We start from the raw sequence: 12515 nt of genomic DNA, 5'->3' as shown, positions 1-12515 counted from the left end.
ACAATGCAGCAGATTCAGGGAAAATTGACTTCATTTGACACATGAGGCAGGGTGTCTTGAATCTCATAAACGCTTGAAAAATGCTGACGGGTGAGTGAAGGGTGCAGTCAGCAAGTGCAAATTAAGATGGCAGGCTTTCAAGGGTTAGTTGGAGGCTGTTGAGAACTTTGGAGGTGATCTTGGATGGATGAGGAAAGGGGAGTGTGATGCCAGGAGGAGAGATGGAAGGTCTGCACAGGTCATGTTGGTCACAAAGGGGTTGGGGTTGGGGGAGGAGAGGTGGAGGATCTGTGCGGGGAAGCCCTGAGCAATTACAGTGGTTCTGGGGTCTTGAAGGCCCCTACCCAGAGTCAGAGTCAGTGGTCAGAAGTCATTAACATGCTAATTATTGAATCCCTCCTGTGACCCGATGAAGCAGGAAATAAAAGACGCAGTGAAGGTTTCTAAACAAGCAAGGAGCAAGTCTCTGAGGACGGTGACTCTGGCAAGTATGGGAGGAGGGTCAGGTGGTCAGTTAAACCTCATATGGTCAGCGGGCCTTAAGCAAACCTGGGAGCTGACACAGAGAAAATATGGTCAGAACATGGTGAGAAAGTGGGTGGTGATGGAGGGTGGGAATAAGGAGTGAAAGGGAATGAGTACTGTGAGCCTGCTCAGTGCTGGACACATCGCATCTCATCCATCTTTATAGCATGTGGTAAAAATAACCATCTTAGTCTTATAAACAAAGAAATCAAGGTTTACAGAGATGAAGTAACTGGATGCTGGTCACAGAACCAGTAAGTGATGAGGCTGGGGTCTGAAACCAGGTCTCACTGTGAAGCCTATGCTTTTCCCATTCAAACACTCCTGCCTCCCTGAAGGGAAATGAATCAAAACCGTCTTGAGATTGTAAGCCTGGGTCCAGGAATACCTGATGACTGCGGACAGTGGCCAGGAACGGGAAAGGGGGATCCTTTCTGAAGAGGGAGACCTCCAGCTTTGGGGGTTGACGTATGAATCTCCAAATTTTAAAAATGTGTATGCAGGTGGGGTAACATCCTCTTGGGAGGATCCCATAGACAGCTGGAAATCGCTGGGGACGGGGGTGGGGGGCAGAGTTGGATGTGTACTGAGGAGTCATCTGTGGATGGTGGGGGCAGGCATCTGAAATGTAAAAAAAGGCAAGGTCCACTAGAAGAGAGGTAAACATGACGGGGGATGGATGGACTGAGCGTTTTGGGAGTCCCACAGCTAATGGCGGTGGGGCCAGGGAGGAGCAAGGAGCTCCAGGGCCCACCTATGTGCACAGATGGTCCCAGGCCCACGTGGGCACTCTGGGCATAGATGCCTCCCGGTGCCAGCTGAGATAATCCCCTTCACTTCTGTTCTGGAAACATACTCAGTTTTCAAGGCGCGACTCAAATTTCCATAGCCCCTCTTAGATTTTACACTTGTTCAACTCTAATGCCCATATGGTTGGCATCGTGTTTGGCACATAATAGGTGCTAAATGAGTGTTTGTGGAGCTGAACTGAACAATTAACGAGGGAAAGCTATATGGAGATGGTAACTAATTATTTTTTTCTGAGCCATACCTTCTTCATTTGTGAGATGAATAATTATTGCTAGGAGTAAATGAGATATGTAGGTTAGGCATTTAGTACAGTGCCTGGAACATGGTTGTTCATTATTGGTTGGTAATTATTATTACTGGCAGCAACCATGGATGTAACATAAGAGGAGCTTAGGGGGAAAGAGTCGGGGAAAGAAGGAACGCCCGACAGTTCCAAGGCACACAGTCTGCCTTTCCTCTTTCTCTCTCTCACACACGCACACCCATGGTGAGAAATGTTCAGCAAATATAAAACTTCTCTGCTAATATCTGCTGGCTTCTCCCAACCCTGACCTAATACAAGGAGGAGATGCTTAGTAATCTCAATCTGGTCCTACAGTGGGTAACTGAAATGATCGTCATAATTGGTTGCCTGATTTTAACATTAAAATTGTTGGAGCTAGAAAACAGGACTTCATGTAATGTTTTGGTTTTTACTGAACTTTCTCAGCAAAAGTGTTTCTACCCCGCAGTTTGGCAGGTGCTTTGGGAGGAAAATATGGTACCCAAGGGTCCTGGAATCAGCACGCGTCACACTGTCCAGCTTCTCACAGACAGAATCCCCGCTCCCTGACACAAAACCCTCTCTGTGGTAAAAACAAAGCCACTGTGTGGCAGGCCTTCCCAACAGTGAATTCTCTCTCCTTCCAGAGACCTGAGGAGGGATGAAGAGACAGAACAAAGACCCGGCATCTGGAGCACAATTGTGTGAAAAGCGCCCAGGATTTTCAGTGACTGGACGGCTCTCTTTTATGACAGCATCTCCCTCCTGGCCAGCCACTTTCTTCTCACCTTTGGGCCTCCGTGTACGTCTAGGGGCCTTGAGTGGAGCCACTAGAATGGGGACTCCAAGAACCAAGCCTCTATCAGGAGCTGTGACCCAGCTCCCCCTGGTCTCCTCTGGAGGCCAGACCTAAGGAGACCCTTCTTCTGCCCTCCTGGTTCAGTCTTTCCATCACATTGCGAGGCCCAACCTCTCTGCTCTGCTCTCCGCCCCCTCCCCTCTCCCCCCCCCACACCAACCCAGGCCCTTGCTGGCATAAGGGACCTTTTCTATTTGCAGAGCCTAAAGAAGCCCGTTGCCAAGGTGACAGAAGCAGGAACAGCAGGGAGCTTGCCATGGGGGGAGGGGCTTTGCCCCTAAACAGCTGTCAGTGGGAGCAGTCCCAGCTGGGACTGCAGCATTTGCCTGCTGGGGAGGGAATGGCCCCCAGAGAACACATTCCTCTCTGCTCTCCCCCCCCACCCCCGCCACTGCCCCCCATCACAAGTCTCCACTGGTTACTTTCCCTGCGGGCAGCCAGCCAGCCAGCTCAAAAAATGCTTCAATAACAAACAAAAACCTGCCACTCCGCTCCCCAGTCCCTCTCTCTCAGTCTCTCTCTCTCTCTCTCTCATACATACATACACACACACACACACACACACACACACACACGCACATGCGCACACACTCTGATCCCTGCCATTCATTCACAGTGTGTTGGCTGGGCAGGAGGCCAGAAGTTACCTCCTGCCTGGGGAACAGTGGCGGCCCAGGGCAGGTGCTGCTCCTGGCCATCCCCTCCCCACCCCCATCAGGTCAGGAGAATTATTTCAGACTTTTTTTTGTTCTAGAGGCCCTGAAAGGATCTGTTAGCATCTTAAGCCTCCCTGCTGCCTTCCATTCGGGCTGTTGAGGGTGGGGAGTAGAACCATGGAGAGGAAGGGGTGGGAGGGGAAGGGAAGAACTGGGGGGACAGTGGGAGGCAGGAACAATGCAAAGCCTACTGATTCCTGTCACTGGGGAGAGAGTCTTTGTGGTCTGCAACTCACAGCTGCTCCACAGAGAGTTCTTGTACTGCCTATAGCCACATACTGTTAGTCTTAGGCCACAGCTGGGGCCCTGGGCCTCGGTCTGTAACTCATTGGCCTTCCCTTTTATCAGGCTCAAGAGAAGAGAGCCCTCTGCTAGACTGTAAAACCCAGAACAATCTGAGAACCACGAGACTCTTTGAACTTTGGGTCAGGAATAAGAAAGGCCTAGGAAGCCCTAAAAGAGCTGAAAGAGGCAAACACGGCTTGATGATTAAGAGCGCACTGTCTGACTCAGCCAGACATGGAGTCGGTTTCCAGTTCTGCCACGTAATACTGATGTGACCTTGAGTGATATTTATAGTAATTTCTTGGGTAACCACTCTGAACTTCGGCTTTCTCATCTGTAAAATGGATGAAAATATCTACGGGGGTTCTTCTGAAAAGCAGAAGAGGTGGGGTACATAAAAAAGCCCAGCGTATTGTCTAATACACATCAGAGGTTTTTATCAGTGCTGGTCCCCTTTGTGTTCAGTTTTCTTGAGGCCCCAGGGTTGCCTAGGAGCCTTAGGAGGAAACCTAAGAACTAGTCTTTCCATTGAAGGGTCCTTAGAATCTGGGGGGTGGGCGCTGGATTAGATCTAGGCAGGGGTTACATTTTGACCTGGGTAGAAACGGGATTCTCAGGAAGTCTTGAAATGCAGATGTAGCTCTATGGTTTGTAGGTTGTGTGAGGAGGTAGGAGAAATGTTAATTTGGGGTCCTTGCTTTAGTCTCAGCTGATATCAGCTCATTTTAAGACACCCCACCTCCCCCTACCCAGACTTTACCCTCTGAGCCTCAGTTTATTTCTCCATAAAAGGAAGAAGCTGGACTAGTCTCTGGAGAAAGCAATGCCAGACAGGAAGAAAGGCTCGGAGTCACAGGGCGGTTAGGCTTCTACAGAGAGCTGCCTGCCTCAGCTCAGAGGGTCCGCTGGAGGCAGAGACCACCTCTGTCCTTGAAGCCTCCAGAGGGTGAATAAAGGACCTGAATTCAGGCTCTTCTCGGTTCACATTACAAGGCTCTACCTACGCCTCTGTCGTCTGTCTAGAATGTCTTCCCGTCCTTTGTTGGGGAGACGACTCCTGCTTCAATATCCAGTGCCATTTCCTTGGGGGCAGCACCTCTGTCCATCCTGCCTGGCACAGAGGTGTCCATCTGGGCCCCCCGTACCTCATACTTACTCCTACAATGGCAATTATGAAATTGAATGGATTTGCTTAAAAATCTACCTCCCTCCTTTTGATTGCACCCTCCTTTAGGTGAGAAATCACATTTTGATCATTGTGGTTAATCTAGTAACAAGCACAAAGTAGGCTCTCAAGAAAAATAAAAACGCAGGTTAGACTGGATGGTAAAATGGTCTGGGTGAGGACGGAGTGGGAGTCGTTATTTCAGGGATGTGACCAGGGTGACTCTATCTTTAATGCAAGGTCACACGGTCCATCACTACATTTCTGTGCTATAAGAGCTTGGTCTTCTTCCCAAGACTGATTAGTCTGGCTTCCAGGGCTGTTGGCAGATTTCCTCATTAAAGATTGCCTTCAGTAGGCAGCGCTGGGAGAATTTTAGCAGCAGAGAGAATCTAGCCCTAGGGAATACTGATTCATCTTGTTCATATAATTTGCCTCATAAGTAATCTGCTGGATTATTACTTTTTTAATCTGCAAGGTTTATTCTTGAGTACCACTCTTACTGGCAAACCTTTCTTGGCTCCTCTCTCCCAGGCTAGATGGTGCCTCTGTGATCCTCCGGGGCTCAGAGCTAACATCTACGACAGGCTGCACTCGTCTGTCTCTCCAGACCCTGCCCACCTGGGAGGCAGGGCCCATGTCTTATTTATCTCGGCACCCCCGGAACTGGCAACATAACCAACGCATATTAGTCAACAAATGTCTGTTGAGTGATGAGAAAATAAACTTCTCACTTCCTCATCTCCCTGTGTGGTTCTTACATGCCTCTGGCTAGCCCCTATCCTTTTTTTGCTGACTCTTAGAGAATTTCAAAATACTGTAACTGCCAAACCTCCACTGCCTAGGTGAAGAGCTATGATTTGGTACCCTGAGAATCATGGTACCCATTGTGAAGAAGGTCTTATTTGGGATTGCCCTGGCGGTCCAGTTAAAACTCTGTGCTCCCACTACAGGGGGCATGGGTTTGATCCCTGGATGGGGAACTAAGATCCCACATGACACATGGTGTGGCCAAATAAAAGAAAATTAAATGATGGACTATTTATATGAACAAGGTTCTCCTCTTAAAAAAAAGAAAAAGAAGGTCCCATTTATTTCCACTAACATGGCTTCCTTCTTTAAAGCTGGACAAGAAGCATGAAACAGAATCTGGAGCTGAAGAACATCTCAAGACTGTAGAAGGGGAAAGAGAGACCCATGGCTGACATCTTATCTTGCCCATGGGAAATAGGAGAGTGTGAAAGTTTCCCCCTGACCCATCGTCCTTCTGAGTTTTCTGGGATAGGATCCTTCCTCCTGGAGTGCTTACCTGGTGCAATGAGCGGGTGGGTAGCCACGGTGGGCACCATCCGGCTGAGCCCAGCCCGGCCCTCCAAGCTCCCAGGCACACTGCCGTTGCTGTCTCCTCTCTTGAGTGGCTCTGTCACACTGTCAGTTGTGCCAGACTTGGCACCTGCAGGGGAACCCTGAGCAGTGTTTCTGCCCTGTGATGGGGTAGGCAGAGGCTGGCTACCACCTGGCGTGGGCTTCAGGGCCAAGCTGGTCAGGACAGGCTGGGTGGGGGTAGGGCCCGAGGCTGCTGCAGCTGGTGTCTGCTGTGATCGGAGGGTCAAGTTCTGTACCTGGAAAAGAGGGGTCTGTAGGAGTCCAGAGAATGTGGGTGTGAGCAATGCCGACACATTGTTCAGACAGGGAAGGAGTTAGGGATGGATCCAGGAGTGCTGAACGTGAGAGTTGTTAGATCGTAAGGAAAGCGAGAGAGACGAGACAAGGGGCTGAAGGAGAAACCAGGAGCAGAGTTTCTCAAGGGGACAGACAGAGTGCTGGTCATTGGATTCATCTGCAGAAGAAACTAAATTCTGAGCAGGGATGTCTGCCTTGGCTGGGGCAGGCGGGGGCAGGGAGGCCGGGGCTGCTTCTCCCTTCTGTTACCTCCCCTCCTCCCCCAATCTATCAGGATGGGCTGTGTACCACTTAGAATCATGGCAGGGCATGGGGCTTCCCACACTGGGAAAGGCCAGGGCAAAAGTGAAAGTGAGTCGACCAGCAAGGTCTCCCAGGTGAAGGATTATCCTGTCCTGAGGATCGGGTTTACACATCAGGACGGGCAAGCTGACTCAACTTGGTCCCTGGCACCCTCTGCTGGACACACGGAGGCTGTGCCAGACTCGCGTCTGACCCCCATCCTTTAGATGGGGCTGGTTCCTTCCCACCTCCCACAGAATCTTTACAGACACAGCTGTGTCTGTGTGCTCCCAGCAGAAAGAAGGGACCTAGGACTCATCCTTGCTCCCTCTTGCATGTCGTTTTTCCTGATTCCTAGAGCTGCTAGCATGTGTAATCAGAGTGGAATTTTCCTCTTGAAAAGCAATGACAGCAGAGCTCATCCTGGGGAGGGTATAAGGTAGTGAGGGCCACCGGTTCTGGCAATCACACTTGCTCCTGCCCTGTGGTCGAGGCCCGAAGCAGGGTCCGGAGTGGCCGAGGCCTTCTCAGAGAGGAATCAAGGAGTGAGTCTAGGGGTAATGGGACACCGTCTCCCACCTGCTTTCCTGGAGCACCCCGAGACGTCCAAAGCTCCTCCAGGGCTCGGGCCCAGACCCAGCATCAGTGCCCCCTCGGCAGGGGTCCCCACCCCCCTGCCCGCCCACAAGCATGGAATCCTCACCTGGGCAGGGGTGGGGGGCCGGGCGGGGGAGCCAGTGCCGAGCTCAGGCTGCACGGTAGCGACGGTGGCCGTGGGCGTGAAGATGAGCTGAGGGGACAAAGGAACAGTGCCGCCTAGGCTCCTAGCTACCTGCACCAGGTTACCTGGCTGGGCCTGGAATCACAGGAAACGAGGCGCCTTTTACCTGCCCACTGTGGGCTCAGCCACAGGACACGACAGCTCAGCCAGGGAGCAGACGGGGTTGGGGGGAGGAAGCGGGGGAGGTGGGAGAGGGAGAGAATCCAGGGGTGCCTCCTGAAAATCTCAAGAGGGCCCTCAAGTCCTGATCCAGGCCGGGCAGGGAAGGGCCAGGGCTAGGGGGCTGTCCTGGGGCTGCACCAAGTCAAGTGTACTTCAGAAGCCTCTGCCAAGAGCTCACCCCAGAGAAGGGGCCAATAGTGATGGCCGGACACCCTCAAGTCCGTCTCTGCAGCATCCTGGGGAGCAGGGCCCCTGGGCTGAGACAGATGCCCTGGAACCATGTTCTAAATCTCACCTGCAAGTTCTGTGGCAGCCTGAATGGGAGGGGAGTTTGGGGGAGAATGGATACATGTGTATGTATGACTGAGTCCCTTCGCTGTTGACCTGAAATCATCACAACATTGTCTGTTAATCAGCTATACCCCAATACAAGATAAAAAATTTAAAAAAAAATCTAACCTGCTCTGGACTCTAGGTGTGGGTCAGAACAGGACTTTCTGCCAGAAGGGATCAGATTAGATTCTTTTGCCCATTTCTTAGTCAAATTTAGATTAGGCTCTGTGTGTGTGTGTGTGTGTGTGTGTGTGTGTGTGTTTATACATGCATGAGCAGAGACAACAGTGCTAGAGGAACCAAGAGGAACCAGGTTGTACTCGTGTCTACATCTCCTTGCATGGCGCGCAGGGACTGAGGGTCTCTGTGCGACACTCCCACCCTTGTGAGTCCAGCTCTGGACATGTATATGACAGCATATCTGCTCCTCTGAGTGAGGGCACCCCACTCTGGGGAGGGAGGTGGCCAGGCTCCAGGGCTCCAGTGGGAGCAGTTGAGCCAGAGAAGGGATGGGGTGAACTGAAGACAGAGCAGGTGTGGGTGGTGTCACGTGGGCTGCCTGGCTCCCTGGAGAAGTGGAAGCCTGGTCCCCATGGGTGTCTGAGGCTACTCCCCAGGAATGGAGCTGCACCTCAGTGAGTTCAGAGTCAAGAACTGACGTGCTGGAGCAGAACCAGAAAAGTTCCCAGCGTCAAGCTCTGGCCACAAAAACAAAGCAAGGGCTGGGGCCATACAGCCTTCAGGATGGTATGTCAAGGAGCTGGAGGGAGAACAATTCAGAGCAGGGCTGGGAGAACCGGACTCAGAGTGGGCTGAGCCCAATCTAGACCTAGACCTGCCTGCTTCCTTGGGTGAACAAATACTGCTGCTTTCCTGGGAAAGTCTGCTTAATTTTAGGAACCCCTCAGCTTCTTATGGGCCTCTGTACCTCTTAGGGACAGGTGTCAAGGCGGGACTCTAGGTATGTGTGTGGAGGGCTGATATTGTACATTCAGCCCGAGCAAGCCCACCTGATGAACGTTTGACCAGGTGGCCCTCATGGGAATGGGGGCCCGGCTGGGAATGCAGTGGTGGCAACACAGTTCCTGGAGCTGGTGGCCGCCTTCACCACCTGGGCTGGAATGCACTTTTGGCCCTGAACTGCTGCTGCTGCTGCTAAGTCGCTTCAGTCGTGTCCAACTCTGTGCGACCCCAGAGACGGCAGCCCACCAGGCTCCCCTGTCCCTGGCATTCTCCAGGCAAGAACACTGGAGTGGGTCGCCATTTCCTTCTCCAATGCATGAAAGTGAAAAGTGAAAGTGAAGTCGCTCAGTCGTGTCCGACTCTTCGTGACCCCATGGACTGCAGCCTACCAGGCTCCTCCGTCCATGGGATTTTCCAGGCAAGAGTACTGGAGTGGGGTGCCATTGCCTTCTCCATGGCCCCGAACTAGTGGTGGCCAATCCCTGCAGGACAGTCCCAGCGGACTAAGACCCCACTTCTGTGGGGTATCGGATGTTTGTGCACTTGCTTGTCTTACGTGTCTGAGGGGACAGACCACCTGGGCACAGACCCTTGCGTTCCCTACCGTAACTAATTTTAGGGAGTGGTTTCTGATAAGAGGAGGATAATTCTGTTTCATTCTCAGAGGGAAAGGAAAGGAGGCACCATGGGTAACTTAATTTTGGCCTGGAACCCTACCTTTCTTTGAGTCATGGAGCCACTATCAAAGCTCCTGTCAGCCTTCCAGGCCGCCTTCTTTATGCCACCCCTGCTTTCCTACCAACTGTCCGCCTGGTGCTTCTTCCCCACCCTTCTCTAATTGCCACCCTTCTTTAATCGCCCAGCTCCCAACTTCTCTGCCTCTGTCCTCTTGGCTTACCTGAGCCATGGCCCAGGCTGGGGACTCACCATCTGTGCCCGGAGATACATCTGTGCTTGGCTTGCAGTCAGGGCTGGAGAAGACGTGTTGCCCAGAAGCACGGCCTGCTGGGTGATACCTGAGGCTGCTGCCGAGTTGACGCTCTGAGCCCGGTTGATGAGCTGGGCTGCTGCTGGGGAGGCTGCCAGGTTGATCTGAGGAGAGAGACGCGTGCAGTAGGAAATGGGTGCTTCTGTGGCTTAACTGCACCCCTTCATCCACTTCTTTCTCTCCACCTCCTCTGTTCCTTGGTGAACTCAGCCTTCTTTAGGACCAGCTCTGATTCTTGGGTCCTGGATCTCCCCCCAGCACTGCTGCATCTCTGGCCTGTGTGCAGTGCTGTCGGAAGGACCCCATGGGAAGAGGGCTGAGCCGTGAACCAGGAGCCCTGACATTGTAAAGATGACAGGGAGTTACAAACAGAAATTAGAAAGTGGCACACATTTTTTTTTTTCTGGAGAGAGTAATGGATTCCAGCCATGATTCTACATGACTGAGGATTCACCACCGTTGCATCTGGAGGCTCATGAGCATTTTGGGCAAAGAGGAAGGAAGTGGTCCTGGAACCGTGGGCTTGGCCTGCTGCTCCCACCCTACTTACCGAGGATGACTGGGTAGGGGCCTGTGCGGACACACTGCTGCCGGAAGTGCTCCCTTGTCTGTTGGCCACCAGGCTTGCCTGGGAAAGAAGAATCCTTGTCACTGAGGCCCAGATCTCCTCCAGCCAGGCCCTCGGCCCTCGTCCACCATGGGATGCACTGCAGGGCAGTGATGAGGAGTCATGTCCTTACTCTGGCTCATCTACAGGCCCTCAAGCAAGTGCCTCGGCTTCCTCTTTTATACAGTGGGGACTGCTTGCAGGATTGCCGAAAGGCTTACATGAGGCCGAGCATTTACACAGAAGCACTCCAGCTGTCAGCAAGGACCATCACCCATGCTTCCAGCTTTCTTCAGCCCCTCACCCCGCCCCACTCTATTATACCCGCCTCACAGGCTCCCACGTGGCGAGCTGGGCACAGACTGTCTGGAATGTCCAGCCTGTGCCCTCCCCTTGGCCAGCTTCCTCTCATTCTTCAGTTCCTCCAGCAGACATTCATTCATTCACTCAATGTTCCTCTGGCAGACATTCATTCATTCATTCACCGTTCCTCCAGCAGATAGGCCCCCACCCACCCCCGGACTAAGGTGGGCCTCCTTGTTACTCCTCTTTGGGACAGGTTGTCAGCACTCTGGTATTTAGCTACTTTGCTTTCTTGTCTATTTGGGTTTCTGTCTACTTGCTGTCTCCCCACCACAAGCTCCAGGAGGACAAGGTCCATGGTGCACCCAGGGCTGACATGAACTCTGGCATACAGTAGGTGCATAAGCATTCTGTTGACTGGATGACTGAGCTCTTCTCAGCCACTGAGGGCAGACAAGTGGGCTGCATGGGTGACGGCCTTCTCCTGTGGATGCCTTCTCGCACCCTCAGTCCCCTCCCTGAGGTGTGGTGTTGTGGTGAGGCAGGCAGCTGGCAGTCCCTCCTTGAGCCTCTGCTCGAGAGCTCTGTGGACCCCAGGGGAGGTCCGAGCCTCCCAGAGCCTCTCTCCTCATCTGCTGAAGGATGCAGATGACAGTGGTGCCTACTTTGCAGGGGTTCCAATGAGGAGGCAGTTAGAGAATGTGTGGGAGGGGCGGGGCACCTGCCTCCTCCCCCACTTCCTTTGGCGGCATCCTCGGTCTCACCTGCTGCACGGCCGCCAGGCTCTGGAGCTGGGCGCTGCTGAGGTGCTGCTGCTGCAAGGCCGCCGTCTGCAGCATGAGGTGCTGCTGCTGGGCTGCATACATCTGCTGCAGGTACTGGGCCGCTGTGCTGGGCTGCCGGTGCAGGGCCTGCTGGATCACCTGCGGAGGGTGGGGCGGGGGAGGGAAGAGCCCCTTCTGCAGTCAGGCCTGCTCCAACCCCTCCCCCCGAATGACCAGATCTGTGATCCCCACTCGCCAGGAAGCAGGGGAGATGGCTGTTTGCACAGCTCCACACGTTCCCACCTGATCTATTTCCACCTCTCTTCAGGGTACACACTCCCTGTTCTGTCCGGATACGGGCAGCACATGCCCCTCCAACAACGCTCAGGTCAGGAGACAGGAGACCTGTGCCACCGGGTCCTATGGCAGGCTTGTTAGGTACCCTCCCCACCACTCTGCAGCCTCAGATGAGAGTAACAGGCCCACAGGGGTGATGAGGACAGAGGGAACCAAAGCTCAACAAGGCAGAGAGGGGGAAAGGGATGGGAAGAAAGACACAAGCTGGAAGTGGGGGCCTGTTCCAGCCAGCCAAACTAAAATCTGTCCAAGGGCAACACCCTCCTGGCAGGGTCTGCCCCCAGCTGCTGAGAGGTCCTACTGGTCCCTCAGGAGCCTGTCTCTCTGGCCTTGCGGAGCAGGGATGCTACAGCCACAGAGATGCTACAGGTACAAGGGTGCTGCTGGAGCCGTAGGATGCTGTGCTCCTCTTTTACTTTCTCCCTCCTTCTCTCCATTGCTCCCTCTCTCAAGCCACCATCTCCCGCTAGTCTTACTGCTATTCCCTCTTTTCGGATGGGACTGGTTGAGCCACACTCTCTGGGAAACAACAAACGGCTGCTCTTTGATCCCCTCCCAGTCTCCCATTCCTCAAAGCCTCTCCTCCACCCTCAGGAACAAGGAAAAGCAAACACCTGTCCTCCAGCCCCGAGACCCTGTATCTTCTTCTCTATTCTCCTCCTTTCTTCCT

At 53.2% G+C, this 12515-nt stretch overlaps 1 protein-coding gene across 4 annotated transcripts in view; it reads right to left on the bottom strand.

Moving 5' to 3' along the window:
* PHC2 (polyhomeotic homolog 2) overlaps nt 1-12515 on the bottom strand; it is a 113615-nt gene that overhangs the window by 34375 nt on the left and 66725 nt on the right. For 2 of the 4 annotated variants that reach the window (XM_027516546.1, XM_027516547.1), the window contains exons 3-7: nt 11489-11647; nt 10365-10442; nt 9754-9918; nt 7291-7443; nt 5932-6244 (exon numbers count right to left, since the gene is read on the bottom strand). In XM_027516546.1, the coding sequence (XP_027372347.1) occupies nt 5932-6244; nt 7291-7443; nt 9754-9918; nt 10365-10442; nt 11489-11647 (868 nt within the window). The remainder of the gene's footprint in view (nt 1-5931; nt 6245-7290; nt 7444-9753; nt 9919-10364; nt 10443-11488; nt 11648-12515) is intronic. The other 2 variants (XM_027516548.1, XM_027516549.1) reach the window with 2 other exon arrangements.

Source organism: Bos indicus x Bos taurus, chromosome 2, assembly GCF_003369695.1.
Source record: "Bos indicus x Bos taurus breed Angus x Brahman F1 hybrid chromosome 2, Bos_hybrid_MaternalHap_v2.0, whole genome shotgun sequence".
Taxonomy (NCBI): Eukaryota; Metazoa; Chordata; class Mammalia; order Artiodactyla; family Bovidae; genus Bos; species Bos indicus x Bos taurus.
The sequence above is the reverse complement of the archived record's forward strand: the minus strand, read 5'-3'. Positions and strand labels throughout refer to the sequence as shown.